Below are 19,113 nucleotides of genomic sequence, written 5' to 3'. Positions count from 1 at the left end.
AGGTAATTCTTTCAGGATAGACTTAAAAGTAAAAGCATTCAATAAACTATAGATAAAAAGATAGAAAATTTTGATCTATGAAAATGAAAAACTGAATTACTGAATTTGTGAATGTCATATCTCACTGTCTGGGGTAAAAACCAGAGAGAATTAATGTTCCTAAATACAGTTCAATAAAATATGTCTGCATTGTAACATATAGAATAAAATGCAATAGAAAAAATAACAAAATAAATTTAGAACAATGTGAGGAGATAGGGAAAACACTATCAAATGATTTGACATTGCATGTAATTATAGTCCCAGAAGGATAACAGAGAGAATGAGAAGAATTAACATCTGAACCCCTGCAGGCTGAGTTCTCTAAAACAAAAAGAGTACCCCAAAGATTCAAGAAGCTCCATAAACTCTAAGCAAGAGAAGTCAAGAAAACTATGCCAGGAAAATTTTAAGTGGCTGAAAAAATAAAAGATAAGGAGAAAATATGTAAACAACCAGACTTTAAAAATAATACATTACCCTTAAAAATCAGACTTAGAACTGGTAATTGACATTTCAACATCCCCCTCCACCCAAAAAATAAATAAGAGAAAAACATGATAACGGTGCTCTAGTGTTAAATAAAAAATCAATGATGATGATGGTGATGAAATATACACCGATCTACCTAAATTCTTGCTTCAAAATGAAAGCAAAATCAAGACATTTTGAAGCAAACAAGCTAAAATGACATAGTTTCAAAACTAGCAAAAGTAAAAAAAAATAGATATTTTTAACACATTTTAATATCTCCTAAGAAGCAGCTAATATCCAAATAAAGATGTAGAAGACTGGAAAATCTATTAGATTATTTTCCATAATTGGAAACAACACACTAATAATGAAGAAGATGCATTTTCTTAGTGTGCACATGAAACCTTTGCCTAATTTTAGCTAAGGCATTATGGAATTTAATAAAAAATGTATGAGCTGGGTGTAGCGGCACATGCTTGTAAGCCCAGTACTTGGGAGGCAGAGACAGGTAGATCCTGGTTCACGGCCAGCCTCAGTTACTTGGTGAGGCTCTCTGCAACTTAGTGAGACCATGTTTCAAAATAAAGAATAAAAAATTAGGGCTAAGGATGTAGCTCTGAGGTAGAATGACCCTGGGTTCAATCCTGGGTATCGCAGAAAGAAAGAAAGAAAAAAAGAAAAAAAAAAGAAAGAAGGAAGGAAGGAAGGAAGGAAGGAAGGAAATAGATAGTGGTAAAATAATCCAAAGAGTTATTATTTCGAAAAGACTAAATTCCTAAGATGACTGACAAAAAGAGAAAAAACAAATTACTATAGAAAAGAAAACAAAGGGTGCTTTTTCAGATTCTGTAGCTAGTAAGTAGGCAATAAAATGATATTATTAAAAAAAACATGCTATTGTATTTTTGAATATAGAAAAATCTGACAAATAATTAAAAATAAAACTTTTGAAAATGTACACAAGCTAAAAATAGCCTTAAGAGCTCTTGGTGATCTGAAAGAATTTACTGTCCACTGAAGACACTTTCATAAAGAAACCCAGGCTCGAAAGAATTCACTGGTGAGTTACCCAAATATTTAAAAAACAAATGTAACCACTTTTACATCAAATTCTTTTGAGTAATAAAAAACAAGAGACAGTTCCCTGCTCATTTTATGAATCAACCTCACACTACCACTGAACCCTGACGACAGTGCAATACAGGAAAAATTACAGACCAGTATCTTTTATTAACGTAAAATTCTAACAAGACATTGCAGCTGAGGAATATATTCAAAGCGCATTCCATCCTGACCAAGTGAGGTTTGTCTCAGGAAGATAAGGATGACTTTAAATATCAAAATTAATCTATATAGCTGGGCGCGGTGGCACCTGCTTTTAATCCCATTACTTGGGAAGCTGAGACAGGAGGATCACAGTTCGCAGACAGCCTCAGCTACTTAGTGAGGTCCCCTGCAACTTAGTGAGACCCTATTTCAAAATAAAAAATAAAACAAGGTTTGGGGGTATAGCTTGGAGGTAGAATACCCCTGGGTTCAATCCCCAGCACCACACACAAAAAATTAATCTGTATAGCTTGCCACATTGTCATTGCCAAGGAAAAATAACCCTCTGGATTATCCTAATTGATATATAAAATGAATTAATAAAATTCAGCATCAAATCCATTTTCTCTTGTGCAATAAATGAGACAGGTTCAGGAACTTAAATAAGGTACATTTATTACCTGAAAATTCCTATGTGTCAGAAGACCAGTCCATTTAGCTGGCCTCGATGACAAAGTCTTGCAAGGATGAACTGGCTGTGTTTCATTCTGGAGCCTGGAGCTCCTCTTCTAAGCTCACATGATTGTTGGTAGAATTTATCTTTGTAAATATAGGGCCAAGCCCTCAATGCCTTGCTGCCTAGGACCACTCTCACATCCCAGAGGATGCTCCAGGTCCCCTTCCATTTGGCCCTATAGTTTCATAGTCCATTATAAAGTATGAAGTCAAAATGACCAATAGACACATAACAATGTGTCAACATTATTAGTTATCAGGGAAATGCAAATTAATACCATAATGAGATATTGCTGTACATATACTAGATTGGTAAAAATTTAGAAGATTCATAATTTTAGATTATCAATCTAAAACTTTAGCACTCTCATATTACTGACGGATGTATATATAGATAGTATGAGTAATCATGCTATTATCAACAGGAACATGGTTAAGGAAATTGTGGTATAGTAATACAGTGAGCATATACATACAACAATGAAATGAAGAAATTACTTATTTTTAAACTTTTGTAACATACCTTTTTTGGTGTATTTTGATCTCACATCATAATGAAGTTCAGAGTACTAGAAACATACGTGCATATAGCTCTCAGTGACCTTCCCCCCAACTCCCCTTCCAAGTACATGATATTGAGATTAGTATTGATAATGCTGTACGTGTTCAAAGTGTCAGTGGGGGACAAAGTCTGGGAGAGGAAGGAGTGGGGGAATTATTTGAACATGTCTAAACATGGACAAATCTCAGAGGCATTATTTTGAACTAAAGGAGCCAGACATTAAAGGATACCAACTGTATTCTTCTATTATTGAGAAAAATTGGGGGGAGGGGGACGGTGGACATTTACATGTGTGATCTGATAGATCTGAGTTGCTATAAATGGTTTCTATCTTGATCCAGGTGGAGATCACACAGGTATAAACTTCATAAACACGCCTACATTCATTAAAACCTGTACTTAAGATTAACGTACCTTAGCCAGGCGTGGTGGCGCACGCTTGTAATCCCTATGCTAGGGAGGCTGAGACAGGAGGATCGCACAAGGTTCGAAGCCAGCCTCAGCTACTGAGTGAGGCTCTCAAGCAACTTAGTGAGAACCTGTTTCCAAATAAAATATAAAAATAGGTCTGGGAGCATAACCTGGAGATAGAAAGCCTCTGGGTTCCACCCCCAGTACCACCAAAAAAAAAAAAAAAAAGATTAATGTACCTTATTCATATGACCATATCACAAATCTCAATACAAAACTTTTATTGTTAAATGCAAACAAATTCAGCCATTTGAAAGAAACAACAACAAAAGCAAAAAAAGGAAAGAAATGAAAAGAGAAAGAATAAGAGGAATAACTAAAATACATGTCCTGAGGTGCCTTTTATTAGTGCTAATTTACAAAGCCACACGCTTCATAGTTACATTGCCTTTCTTGCAAACCTACGGTTAGCTCTCATTAGCACTTGAATTTGCTTCAGAGTTCTTCATACACTCACCCCAGATTCACCAAAGAAGTAACGCTGAAATTTTCAATGTTAATCATGTTCAGATAACCAGATGAGAATATGTACAGTGCTTCCTGTCATAGTTTGAAAAAATTTTAAAGTGTTATATTCTTCAAAATTTATCTTAGATTGTGACTGATTTTAATTTACTTCCTGGCCTTTGGAAATAATGTATATTGGCACTGACTAGAAAATATGAAAACTGGAATTAAATTCAGTTTATTGATGCTAAAACTCTCATACAGTTTGATTCTGAACCATTTCCAGCTATCCAGTCCATTCCATCTTCGAAGTGACAAATTAAATTCATAATTTTAGAGAGTATTTGTTTAAGGTATGAGGGCTGATTAAGGAGGCCAAGAGCCAGTTCTTAAAAAGAAATGCAAATGACAGTCGGCTATTTATTTATTTATTTATTTATTTATTTTTGGTGGTACTGGGGTTCCTGGAAGCCCTTCAACCTTAAGGCTACACTCCCAGACCTATTTTCTTTTCTTTTTTGATTTGGAAACAGGGTCTCTTAAGCCAGCAGCGCTGGCTTCGAACCTGCGCAATCCTCCTGTCTCCGCCTACCAGGCGCGGGGATTATAAGCGTGCGCCACCATGCCGGGCAGTCGGCTATTTATTAAAGCTGCTGTTGTCACGACATTTTTTAAAGCTGAGTGGATCCCTTTCCTGCATGGTAGAAAACAGTGAATGCTCAGTGCCGCACCATAGGCCCTGAGAATATCAGTCCAGCTCATGCCCTAGAACATTTTTCATTTTAGGTCTACTGCAGGGTGAACAGGAGCCAAGTGGTGCAGGTATCATTGGGAAGTCTCTGATTCACTGGGCTTGTCAGATGCATTTGGTTGTGGTCAACTAACTCCCTTCTGTGCACCCTTCTGCCCCCATGATATTCTCTGTAGTCTCCATGTAGTCTTTGACCCTTCATATACTTACGTAGTCAAGCTTTACATTTAAGAGGCATTCAAGACCTATCTATACCTTTGCCATCCTCCATATAAAAAGACAAAGATAGCCAGGCCTGGTGGTGCACCCTTTTAATCCCCACGCATGGGAGGTGGAGACAGGAGAATCGTGCAGGTTCGAAGCCAGACTCACTGGCTTAAGAGAATCTGTTTCCAAATAAAAATATAAAAATAGGTCTGGGAGAATAGCCCGGAGGTAGAAGGGTTCCATCCCCAGTACCACTAAAACAAACAAACAAACAAACAAACAAACAAACAAACAAACATAAAGCAGACACAGGGCTACACACCTGCAATCCTGGTATTTGGGAAGCCGAGACAGGAAGATCACAGGTTCAAGGCCAGTGTGCAGTGACTTAGCAAGACGCAGTTTCAAAATAAAAAATAATAGGGATAGAGGGGTAGCATAGTGGTACAATGAATGTCCCTAGATTCAATAAGAGAAAAGAAGGAAAAGGAGAAGGAGGAAGAGAAAGAAGAAGAAGAAATTTTAACTCTTGTTTATTGTACTTTCTGAAAACGCCTCAAATACTTTATTTATCCTGCCCCAGTTAGGATATTTGTCTGAATTATCGTAAGAGTCAGCTCACCAGTCTCCCACCTCTTGTCTCTCTCCTCGTATATCCATCTATTCCATAGCATATGGGATGAAATAATACCAATATAAATGTGTCCACCTTGTGCCTGTGCTGGGGCAGCTCAGTGACTTGCCACCACTGTCACCACGGTCTTCTTAGTGTCCTGTCTTTGCAGCCTTATGACCAACCTGCTTTGGTCCTGATGACTGAAGTGTAACGTTTCATTATTCAGGCCACTGCTTCCTGTTTCTGCGCTTTGGCTTTTACAATTTCCTTCCTCCCTTTTAAGTCTAGTCAGTCGTGCTCAGGCTTTTTTTTTTTTCTTTTACTGTTTTATGTTTGTTTTTGGTCCTAGGGATGATTGAACCCAGGGACATTCTACCTCTGAGTTATACCCCCACAGCCCTTTTAATGTTTTTATTATGAAATAAGGTCTCTCCAAATTGCAGAGGCTGGCCTTGAACCTGTGATCCTCCTGTTTCAGCTTTCTAAATACTGAGATTATAGGCACGTGCCACCATGCCCAGATATGCTTAGGCTGTACTACATATCATTTTTTTTTTTTTTTTTGGTGGTACTGGGGTTCCTGGAAGCCCTTCTACCTCCGGGCTACACTCCCAGACCCATTTTTACATTTTTATTTGGAAACAGGGTCTCCTAAACCAGCGCGTGCGCGGCTGGCTTCGAACCTGTGTGATCCTCCTGTCTCTGCCTCCCAAGCGCGGGGATTACAAGCGTGCGCCACCACGCCCGGCCTACATATCATTTTATATGGCAATTATTCTACCTGTTTCCTAACCCATCCAAATACATGAGACGCACCTATGCTGGTTTCAGTAGCACACTATCCTTATTTCTGCCTTACTATTTGACTTATATTAGCTATTTTTATTAGATTATAAGTTTCTTTGCCAAGTGTGGTGGTATATGCCTGTAATCTCAGTATTTGGGAGGCTGAGACAGGAGGATGGTAGGTTCAGGGCCAGCCTCAGCAACTTGGTAAGACCCTATTTCAAAATAAAAAATAAAAAGGGCTGAGGATTTAGCTCAGAGTTAAAATGCTTCTAGGTTCAATGCCTAGTACCTTACTTCCCCCCAAAAGACAAGAAGTTCCTTCCAATGAAATAATATTTATCTTTTCTTCCAGTACCTAGCACAAGTTTGGTTACATAGCAGACTTCTGTAACTGTGGCTTGTGTGCCCTCGTGAATAATGCATTTAAACTCTAAGGCACATAAGTCATACCAGATCAAGGTATTGCCTAAATATTTCCAGACATGATTATTAATGTATCATAAATAATAAAACTCTTTGGAGCCAGGTGTGGTGGCACATGTTTCTTGTAATCCCAGTACTTGGGAGGCTGAGACAAGAGGATCACAGGTTCATGGCCAACCTCAGCTACTTAGTGAGGCCCTCTGCAAATTAGTGAGACCCTGTTTCAAAATAAAGAATAAAAATCAGACTGGGGGTGTAGCTCAAGGTAGAATGGCCCTGGGTTCAATCCCCAGTTCCACACACACACACACACACACACACACACACACACACACACACACGTCTTTATTATTTAGAAAACACTTAGGTTCTTAATAGTTTATAATAAGTCAAAGGAATTTTATGCTACACATGGGTTTCTGAATTTTTTTTAAAGATAGGACTTAAAAATGCCAAAGTATGATACTCAACCTTCTCCTATTTTGTTTTTCTGCAGATTGCTGCCAATTCCTGGGGAAAGTCATGGGGAGAGAATGGCTATTTTAGGATTCTTCGAGGAGTAAACGAGTCTGACATTGAAAAGTTGATTATCGCAGCTTGGGGCCAACTGACAAGTTCAGATGAACCATAACGTATTAAATGTAGATAAGGCCCTGTATTTAAGTCACTCCTCAAATTGGAGTTTAACAATGTGAGGTTCGCTTCCCCTTATAAATTTAAGGTCCCTCTTTGCTTATTTTACCCCAGGCTCTGTTGTTCTGTTTCCGTTCTATTACTGAGTATATGAAAACACAAGTAAAGGACAGCAGAGTGGCTACATGCCTTTAAAGTGCCCGGGTTGTCTTTATCCTTCTCTCGTGATAGTTTCCCTTTTGCCTTTAATTAGTTCACAGTGTGACAGGTTCTCTAAAAGCTCATAGTCCTCATTTGTAGAAATGTTGCTGCCCTTGTCTTGGGCCTATGAGGACTTCACATAGCACAGAGCAGATAGGAAACTCAACAGTGTACCATCCTTCTCACCTTCTCAAATAAATACTGCTCCCTCAATTCCAACCTTGCTTATGTTTTGCTGAAAGCAGTGGAAATAAATTATCGTTCTTTCGATAAGCTACCGTTTATTGTCTTTTCATTTGCCTAAATCTAATTTGTAATCGGGTCACAGGAGAAATGTAACTTTGTACAGAAAATGACTCCTCTCTGTGGTACTGCGTAATGGTCAGAAGCAGGGAAGATGTGGAGGGGGGAAAGCTTAGAGGCTCACAGTAGAAGTACGGTTTTGACATACACACATTCCTATTTTGGGGAACTAGAACACTTAGTGTAAATTCTATTAGAATAGCCGCAAAACTGTATTTAGAAAGATAACAGATTTACCTCGGAAAACAGCGACAACACGCTGCCATGAGTCAGAAAGAAAAAAATACACTTTTATCACAACCATTTCACAGTTCACCACTTGAAGTTCTAAAAAGTAAGCTAAATTAGCACTAATTTGCATCTAATTATGATTTTAGTTCTCTAAAGCCAGAGCAACCAAAATGGCAGCACAATAATGGTTGGGAAAGGATCTCATCTTTTAATAATTCACCGGCGTGTCAGTGGCAAGCTGGTCAACGGAGAAGCAAGGCTGGCCGGTAAGTGTGCGCGGCCAGCTATAATTCCCTTGGAGGGAGAGCGCTGGCCTGCATTTCTGGACACTCCATCATCTTCATTTTCAGTGTGGGGTTGTTTCATGCTGTTGGTCCAAAGGTGCCCTAATTAGATAAGCAGAAGTGCTGAAAATTTGAGAAAACAGAACACAGGAAAGTGATGGCTGCAGTTACTATTCTCATTAATCACTGAAGCTTTATCGCAAGAAGTATCTATTCACGTGGCTCTCCCCTAGAAAATTTACACAAGGGTGACTCACCTTGGCCATGTGGCACACGTTACTTAGAGGGCTGAGAAATAACTTGAATTTTCTCCCCCCCACCTCAGGCTGGGTTGTCTAGAGGCAGACCCACAGATGAGATTTGGTGTCCAAATAACTTGTGTGGATGGTGAGGGGTACACTAGAAGAGGGTGGAGAGTGATTGTCTGCTACTGTGACGGATAAAAGGTATAATTGCCAGGCAAAGTTCTCCCTGGCAACTAATTCTTACCTCCCTGGGGGCCGTTCATACATTTCACAGATCCACGCCATTCAAGGAAAGGGCAGCCTTGGTAGCCATGAATTGCCACTTTATCAGAAAAGGAAAGCCGGTGGGAAAAATAAGTTTCAGGGTCAAGAAAAATCCCACAAGCAAAGAAAAGCAGGCCCTGTTGGTTCAATGTCAGACTGGTGTCCACTGACGGGGCACAAGCAAGGGGAGGTGGCAGGACTTTGACAGTGTCTGCTGTGGGTTTTAAAGCACTTTAAAATGTCATTACACATGGAAGACTATGAAAACAATAAATCACAAGGCGCTAAAATGCCAGATGACTAACATCCTTTTTAAAGAGAAGTAAAGGATTCACTCCCATTTATGTCATGCAAATAGACCAACTGTATTAAAATTGATTTTTACATTATTTGTGTGCATAGATTGTGCTGTTTCAAACTTTCCTGCCCTTCTCACCATCCCAAGTGGGGAGGAGCTGCTCCCCAAGAGGACTAAAAATGAAAGAAAACACCGCTATAGTAAAGCTCACGGGAAAGCAGAGGCATGTTTATCCCGCAGTTATAGAATAAGAACTACAGGAGAGGCATAAACTAACTGGAATCGCAGTGTACCAAGGGGATAAGCAGAATACTTTTGCTAAAATGTGGGGAGTCCCAATCCTTCCTTGAATAATGTTGCTTCTCATTTAGACAACTTTATTTATGTAGCTATTTATATTTTGGTATTGAGGAGTGAACTCTCCAGTTGGACAGGTGAGTAGTGTACCACTGAGCTACATCCCCAGCCTTTTTTACTTGGGGACAAGTTCTCATTAAGTTGCCCAGGCTGGCTTCCAACTTGCAATTCTTCTCTTTAAGCCTTCCGAGTAGCTCTCATTACAGGTATGCACCACTGCACCTGGCTACACTGTAGGAAAAAAAAAAATAAAAAGGTAGGGGGGGGATTGGAATCTCGGGTACAACTATTTTATAAAATGTTTGAAGAGAGAAAATCATCAGTCCATTGGGTGCTATTGTATTAGAAAAGAAACTGCGGAGAAAACATATACATCCTCTCCAGAAAAGTCAACAAAGAAGAAAAGAAAATCAAAATCAGCTTAATGCTGTAAATAGGGAAGTTTCTCCATCTTTATTTGTGAATACTGCTGTATATTGTTTTAATACCGTCGATGATAGAAATGTTTAAAAAGTCATTGACAGGAGAATCCAATAAAGAAGGATTACTCTTCAGAGACACCACCAGGAAGAGCTGCATTAGTTAAAAAAGAGGGACAATAATTCTTCCCTTCTTCTGTCACTAAACAGTTTAGTCCTGTGTTTCCCAAGATATAGTCCAGAAAAGACTTGTCTTCTGAGATTATAGGAGGAAAATTTTTTTTGAATTTAAGGGATGTCTTTATTTCATTATCTGCTGGGAAGATACACAGGTCAGTGAGGTGCTAAGGAAGGCAGCGGTGAAGTCTAGCACCCCTGGACTTCAGCCATGTCTTCTGTGGTGACCAGCATGCGCAGTTTTGCACCGTGGCTTCACATGGGACCTCAGACTCTTTGGTCCTGCGGAGTCCCATTAAAGCACACTCAATGCAGTCTATATTTATCATATCCCGACAGCGTGGTAGCCACTGCGCTAGGCATACATCAGACAACCCCAAAAAGAATCCCTGTCTCTGCTTGCTAATTGCTGTTTTGGAAAGCACATTTTGGGAGACATTGACCTAGATACAGTTTTGAATGGAAAGTTCTATAATGAGTACATAGAGAGATGTTGGAATACTCTAACCTCAGAGTTTTAATACAGCGGGGAGTATTTGCATGCAAGTACAGATTACCTTTTGTACCTTTATCAGAATGCAGACGTGGGCTGAAGTGCCTTATGCCTGAGCTAGTCTGAAGTTTCTTATGATGATGCAGGAATACATAAAGATCATGGTGCAAAGATGCCGTACAAGTACATGAAAGATTATTCTCCATTTAGAACCAGGACTCATTTCTGTAAATAAGAACTTAGTCATTGTTTTATATAGGCCTTGTAGTTGATGATCCCTGACTTGCCAAGTTTTTGTGAGCCACTGTGGATGGTAGACCAGCGGCAGCTCCGTGGTGAATCATCTCCATTGTTCCCAATAAGAAGTGAGAAGGCCACGGGAAACTTTGGGAGGTGATGCGTAGGTTTACGGCGATAGTTTTGGGAACGATGTGGACTTATGTCCAGACTCATCAATGGATATATAAAACTATGTAAACTTTTTGAATACCAGTCATGCCACAGTAAAGAGATTTAAAAAGAAAAGATTCACTTTAGGTATAAAAATAAAACCCATAGTAATTCTATAATGTTAGCAACTGACTGAGAGATCCTTATATTTTCCAATATTAAATATTTTATATTATCTTCTGTAGCAGTCTCCTAAAATATATATAAAAATATATAAATATATATGTAATACAAGTGCATTTTAAAGTGACAAATAAAAGATAAAAACACTATAAATATGATTTTATTTACCTGGATATTCTACCTATTCTAATGTCTTGTTTCAGAGCTAGAGGGGATTACAATCCTAATTTTCTGTGTATTTTTTGGACAATTTTATTATATATTTACAGTACATAGTACATGTATTACCCAGTTTATTTAAGTGCTTCAAAATTGCAAGCATACTGTATATAATCTTCTGCAGTCTTCAACAATTTATCTGTTTTGCATGAACCTATACTGCAGTTATTATGATAATCCGCATAAGTGATCTTAGCGTGTATGTAGACATATTGGCCATTGTGAAAAGGCTGCCCTGATCATTCATGACAGCAACTGTCTCCTGGGTCATGAACAAACTTCTTAAGTGTAGTAGTTCTAAAACATGGTTCTGGGATCAGAAGTGTCAGCAGATATGCAAATCCATGGGTCCCATCAACCCTGAACTACTGAATTAGAATCTCCAAGGAGGGATCCAGAAAACGGTTCACAAACTCTAGAGGGGTGATTTTAGTGCATTTTGAGAATCATTGTTCTATGGTGGGTGTGTGTGTTTTATAGATACATAGAATACCCACAATATAAAAACATAATAATATGTACACAAAATTATCATACATAAATTGCATATAAATTTATATATAATTATATATGAATTATATATATCTATATATAATACCTACAACACACACACACACACACCACACACACACACACACACACACACACACACACACCACACACACACATGAAACCCATTAGGTGATGATAATGATGATTCCTCGGTAAGGGGGATTGAACCCAGGAGCATTCATCACTGAGCCACACCGCCACCTTCTCAAAATATTTTATTAGTGCATTACAATTAGACATCACAGTGAAGTTCAAATCAATGCCAACATATATTCACACAGCTTTTGGTTTATTTTCTTTCATATCACACCCCTTTTTTCCCCATTCTCCCCTCCTTCTTTCTCATACATTCTATGAATTTGATAGTAATGCTTTCTCCCCAGCTCGTTTTATTTTTCTAGTTTGAAACAGGGTCTTGCTAAGTTGCTGACAATCTTTCTGGGTTGCTGAGGCTGGCCTCAAACCTGTGATACTCCTATCTCAGCCTCACAAATACTGGGGTTACAGGCATTCACCGCCATTGGATTATAAGATGTCTATATACTTTTTAAGATAGTGATAAATGGCTTGTCAATTTAAATTATCACCAGCCATATATAAATTTCTATTATGCTTGTGTTCATCAATGTTTTTCTATCATTTTAGTTATAAAATTCTATCCCATTATGTTTTTAATGAAAAGAGAACGAGAGAGAGAGAGAGAGAGAGAGAGAGAGAGAGAGAGAGAGAGAGAGAGAGAGAGAGAGAGAGAGAGAAGACATATAAGCATTCTTTTGGGAGATGCTATATCTTATTGTATCTGCTATTTTCACTTAACAAACTCTTTCTTCCTCTATCAATAAATTTTTATTTTATACCCAGTCCATATTGTTCCCAATGTATTCTTTATAATTTATTTGTCCAAATGTGAATCCAAACTGGGGTAATGCATTTTATCTAAAGTCATATCACCTTGAGAGACCTTTTATTTTTATTTTTTGCCATTATAAAAAGAAAGCTTTATTTTTTATGTAGAGCATATTGACAATGGCATCCATTCAAACTGTGGTTGGTGCCTTCTCCCCCCACTTCCCCTTCTCCCCTCCCAACAATGAGTTTTTAAATGTCACTAATTATTGAAAGACAAGCCCAGACCAGTCAACCATGTGGTCCTTCTTTCCTTCCTTCCTTCCTTCCTTCCTTCCTCTCTCATCCTTCCTCCCTCCCTTTCTTCCTTCTTTTTTTCCTTCCTTCTGTCCCTCTCTTCCTTTTTTTCTTTTCTTGTAGTACTGGGGATTTGAGATCAGGGGCATTTTACTTTTTAGCTGAGCTGCACCCTCAGCCCTTTTCATTTTTATTTTTATTTTTTTTATTTTGAAACAGGGTCTTGCCAAAGTACCAAGCACTATCTTTTAACCTACAATCATCTTGCCTCAGCCTCCTGAGTACTGGATTATAATTGTGTGCCACTGCACCTAGCTATGGGTGTTCAATTGTATCAAATAAGCTTTTCTTAAATCAGAAGAAACAATTATGCATTTTATTTTTATTCTATTAATATGACAAGTTGTGCTTATAAATTTTATATATTGATACTCTCCTTTTCAGAATAAAGCAAACATATATAAAATATCACTTTTTAAATCTCTGAATTTATTTTTCTAAGCTTGTGTTCAGATTTCTGCATCTGTGTTCATGAGATATCCCTACAGAATTTTTTTTCTTATTAAAACCCAGGTTTTTTTTTTTTGTTTTGTTTTGTTTTTTTGAAGGGGTTGGTGGTACTGGGGTTCCTGGAAGCCCTTCTACCTCCGGGCTACACTCCCAGACCTATTTTATATTTTTATTTGGAAACAGGGTCTCTTAAGCCAGCGCGGCTGGCTTTGAACCTGCGCGATCCTCCTGTCTCTGCCTCTCAAGCGCTGGGATTACAAGCATGCACCACCATACCCGGCAAAACCCAGGTTTTAATAGTAAGATTATTCTGATTTCACTTAAAGGGTTGGAATAATTTTCCCTTCTTGTTTAATTAGTTTAGAGCAGGTATATAAGATTTTAATTTTTTGTTTATAGAATGTTACAATATGTTCACAAAACCACTTAGATGTGATATTTCTTAAAAATAAACTCGATTACCAATTAAGTATCTTTATATATTTATCTTGAGTTACTTTTCTATTCATGTGACACATATGATATATACCCATTTTATGTAAATTTTCATATTTTAAAAATATATTAATTTATTTTTATTATATTATGTCATACTTACTATTAAACTATTAATATTGTTAGGCTCTTGCTAAATTTGAATTTATTTCTCACTTCTTTTAACTATTTATTTTTAATTTGTGGATTCTCTACATTTTTATACTTTCTTAAACAAGCTCATCAAGGCTTTATTCATTTTTTTCAAAGAAACAGAGATTTATTTATTTATTTCTTGGTACAGAAGATACCCAGGGACATTCTACATCTTATCTATACCCCCAGCCATTTTCAGTATTTCATTTTGAAACAGTGTCTTGCTAACTTGCTGAGGGCCACTCTAAATTGCTGAGGCTAGCCTTAAACCTGTGACCTTCCTGTCTGAGTCTCCCAAGTACTAGGATTACAGGTATGTTCTACCGCACCCAGGTGTCATGTTTGGTTTAATGGAAACTCTTTACTGTACCTTTGTTTTCAGCTTTCATCTTTATTATCTTCCTCCTTCAAATTTCTTTGCATTTATTTTGAAATTTTTAGCTTCTTACATCATACTCAGATCATTAAATTTGAGTTTTTTTCTTTTTCTAATTTAAGCATTTATTTAGGGTGCTAAGTGATGCCTCTCACTATAAACATCGCATCCTTTAGCTCTTTAAAGTTATAATTACACAGTTTTCTTAAAAAAAAAAAGAAAGCACATTTTTAGAACATTCAAACCAGAAAAAAATGTTCCAATTTTAGTGTGTCTTATATTTCATGAAATCTTTCAGATCATCTCTATTGAGACTTTATAAACACAATGTAGAAATATTTCAATAGCAGACTGTGTGAGTGGGTTACTTAACTACACTGATTTATTTTTTTAATGAAAGAAACATGTTTTACCTACCTGATCTATGAATGTACACTGGGAATTCATGACAGGGTACTCCATCAGGGTGTTTATGCATGAACACTATGTTTCTAACGGCAAGTCCACTGTCTATAGTCAGATCATTAAGTGGTAGTTTATTAATTTAATGTGACATTCTCTTTCTTAAGAACTAAATGATATAGATTATTTTTTCTTAGCCAACTAGGGTCCCACAGAGACAAAAAAATAATAATAGCCAAGAGTCAGCAGAGATATAAATGACTTTGGCATTTAAGATACTACTTTATGTCCTGCAGAATGTTATAGTTCTCTGTAAGATATTTTTACACTTGGGCAAATTAATTCACGAGTATGTTTCCAGCACAGTTATTGGGCCAAAAGGAGTCAGTTTCATTCTTCATTGGAATTACTTTGGATAAATGTCATGTGTAATCCCTTTAGCATTTAATCAAATTTGTCTAATTTATGTTTGTATTTATGATTTATTATTCTATAAGATATCTTTATTTGAAAATAAGTATTAGTTTAAAATTGGAATAGCTCTATGGGTAGATAAGACCACATTTTAATTATTTGCCAGAATATTCTCTTTATTGACATGAACTGTGCTTAAAATGATTATGAAATGATTTAGGGGGTGACATAGTAAAGTAAAAAGAATAGCAGATTTCTTATTTTAACACTGGGTTGAAAGGCACCTGTGAAACACAGTGAGACTCTGTGTATATTAAACTACCAGGAAAAGTAGCTTTGAAATTTTACAGAAGTGACTAAATCTCTGTGGTTTTGTTTTATTGCTCAACTAAATTATCATATCATTTGTGTTAATATTCAGTAAGCCTTGCTGTACTGAATTTTATAATAAGTGCAGTTCATAGTTTCTCACTTAATTTGGGCAGAGCTCCTTGCAGCTGAAGAAGATATAACTTAATTGGGGCAAAGGCTTGTGTTCATGATTTATTATCTCTTTAATGGCAGTGCTTTCTCCCCAGCCTAATGTGAGGCCAGGTGTAGAGAAGGCAGAAAGAGAAAAAGATCTTTTAAAGAAATATTACACGTAGTTTTCACATTTCCTGGACCAATCATTGGAAGCCTGATGAGATCTCTGCAAATATATTTAGGGAAATTATGACTGTTCTACAAAGTCTTAGACACATTAAAACTATCTGTAGAGGTCTCTACGTAGATAACTGACACTTTTCTAAGTGTCAGGTTATTTTCAAAGAAATTCTAGGGGTGAGGTAGGATAGGTGGGGAAGGAGATTAGGAAATAAGCAAGAAGAAAGAGGACTAGGGCATGAGCTAGGTAAGATGTCAGGTTTTTCCCTGGACCATCTAGGTTGATGGTGTTGACAGTCACTGTGATAAGGAAGAAGGAGGAAAAGAAGGCAGTCAGAACAAAACCTAGTGCACTTGAACATGCTGAATTTATGAATCCGAGTTGTTCACAATTCTGAAATGACATGTAAGACTGAAGTTTCTTATTTATCAGACAGAGACAGAGAAATAGCAATAGTGGCCACTAACTTTAGATGAATTGGACAAAATGGAGTAGACTGGAGAGTGACCGTGAGATGGCTGTCTCACTGGCTCATGGTATCCCTACCTGGCAAGAGAACATCCAGTGCCTGTGTGGACAGGAACAGAGGAGGAAGAGCAAACATCGCCCTCCCTCATGCTCCAGTGAGAGCAGAATCAGACTGAGGAATTAGCTACCTCTCAGAATTGAATCAAGGAAGAAGCACAAGGTCCGCTAACTAATTTGGGCATAAAAAACTCAGTGTAGCCAAGAATTGACTAATATTGCATTTCCCCATAATAGTGGATGGATAATTAAAATAGAAAATAACTGGTATTATAAGCTACTGACTAAAATATATACTTGTGCGTGTATACACACACATATACACATATACAGGTAAATACACACACACATAGAGAAAGAGAGGTAGAGAGACTGTTACCAATGTTTATTCTTTTCATTGTTCATGAAAATATTGAAAGAGAAAACTTTTGTAATCTTAATAACACCTATGTAGAACTAGTTTTAAGCTGATGGGTACCCAGTATTTTAAAAAACAAAGAAGCTGGGAGTCGTGACACACGCTTGTAATCCCAGCTATTCAGGAGGCTGAGACAGGAGAATTGCAGTTCACAGCCAGCCTTACTACTTAGTGAAGCCCTTTGCAACTCAGTGAGACGATGTTTCAAAATAAAGAATAAAAAATAGAGCTGGGGGTGTAGCTCAGAGGTAGAATGCCCCTTGGTTCCATCCCCAGTAACACACACACAAAAATACTAACAATACAAATTATTTGTTGAAAAATTTTGGAGAGCATTCTAATATTTGGCCAAGTTCTTTTTTTAAAATCAGTATTATCCATAGTATGAGATAATTAGGATTATTCTATGAAAACTCTTAAAAGTCTAGTTTTGAGGGCAGCAGAAATTTTATACACAAAAATTGTTACAAAAATTTAGGTCATTCCTAAATTCATTCCTTGCTTACATATGTATTCTCTATTGATGCCATTCTATCCTTTAGTAATCTGAACAGGAATAAAGTATCTAATTATATAAGTGATCAAAACTGAACGTGTCTGCTATTTTGGGCCTAACAAATGCTAAATCAACCATAAAAGCTTGTTTTTAAAAAGAGAGAGAGAAAACATATAATCTCCTGAAACTTCATGCCTTTTGGTTCACATACACACACCAGGTAAAACAGCAGAACAGCACAGGCTCTGCCTTTTGACTTTGTAATGCTCGGTATGAAATCCAATTTAGACTTGGGGGAAATTATATCATCACCAGAGCAAGCTTTATACTTAAAGAATTAATGAGAAATGAAGGACTTTTCAGTGAAGTGTAAAGAAAAGATCCTTAGAAAAGGGGCAAAATAAAAGATGAAAAGACTTTGATTTGGGCTCTGTGGGGAAATTGAGAGCTCTTGCAAAGAATGCATTACTGATTGTGTTAATTAAAACTAGCAGGGTCATCAGAATTCTCTGCCTCACTTTTCAGATACTCCTGCTTTGCTTCCTAGAAATGAATTTATACCTCTGCAGTTGGGGTTACTCAGGAATTAGTAAAATGAATAGTGCAAGTAAACAAAAACAACAGATTCGCTCCTTTTCACGACTGTGTTCCAAGCAACAGTGCTAGAAGTATGCGTATAAGTGAAATATTAGATTGTCTCTATATTATTATAAATTGAACTCTGCTAATGAAATCTTTCCAAACCCAACAGAGAGTTATAAGCAGAGAAAATTATGTGCTGAAATTAAATATTATCTTTAGTGGTTCAAACAATTATGCGTATCTTTTTCTTAAGACATCAATCACCAATCACTTTGTACTACCTAATAAACTGTACTATGTGATATATAAAAATGGAAAACCTATTTGAGAAATGACTGGAACAAAATATTAATTTTTTGTAGCACTAGAAATTGAACCCAGGGGCATTCTACCTCAGAGTTATACTCTCAGCCCTATTTTATTTTCATTTGGAAACATGGTCTCACCAAGTTGATGAGAGTCTCACTACTTGCTGAGGCTGTCCTTGAACTTGCAACCCTCCTGTCTCAGCCTCTCAAGTACTAGAATTACAGGTGTGTGCCACCATTCCCGGCTTAGGAACAAAATATTATTATATATAAAGATTCCTGGATATTTTTATCCTACAGAGTCAAATGTGATCATAGTACCATACATTTCCCTGAGATATTTCTTCTTTCTTTCTTTCTTTCTTTCTTTCTTTCTTTCTTTCTTTCTTTTCTTTCTTTCTCTTTCTTTCTCCTTCCTTCCTTCCTTCCTTCCTTCCTTCCTTCCTTCCTTCCTTCCTTCCTTCCTTCCTTCCGCAGTACTGGAAATGGAAGCCAGGGCATTGCACCTTGGAGCTATACCCCCAGTCCTATTTTTTAGTCTATTTATTTATTTATTTATTTATTTATTTATTTATTTATTTTTGTCTTGTGGTACTGGGGATGAAACCCAGGGACACTGTACCTCCAAGCTATACCCCCAGCCCTATTTTTTAGTCTTTTTATTTTTTGAAACAGGGTCACACTGAGTTGAGAAGGGTCTCGCTAAGTAGCTGAGGCTGGCCGGTGAACTGCTATTCTCAGATTTCCACCTCTGGATGCAGGGATTACAAGTGTGTGCCACCACGCCCAGCTTCCCTGGAATATTTCTTATATAAAATTTAAATTACTAGGTGAGACTGCCATAAAATTAAGT

The 19,113-nt window shown here is 37.3% G+C and overlaps 1 protein-coding gene across 1 annotated transcript in view; it reads left to right on the top strand.

Moving 5' to 3' along the window:
- The window catches only part of TINAG (tubulointerstitial nephritis antigen), a gene marked incomplete at both ends in the record, with an annotated part of 84,109 nt that extends 76,917 nt beyond the window's left edge, over positions 1–7,192 (top strand). The window contains one exon of the mRNA XM_080699729.1: positions 7,058–7,192. Within this exon, the coding sequence (XP_080555855.1) occupies positions 7,058–7,192 (135 nt within the window). The remainder of the gene's footprint in view (positions 1–7,057) is intronic.
- Positions 7,193–19,113: the final 11,921 nt, after the last annotated feature.

This window comes from Muscardinus avellanarius (genome assembly GCF_963383645.1).
Source record: "Muscardinus avellanarius genome assembly, chromosome: 8".
NCBI lineage: Eukaryota > Metazoa > Chordata > Mammalia > Rodentia > Gliridae > Muscardinus > Muscardinus avellanarius.
This window is presented reverse-complemented; position numbering and strand designations above follow the sequence as displayed.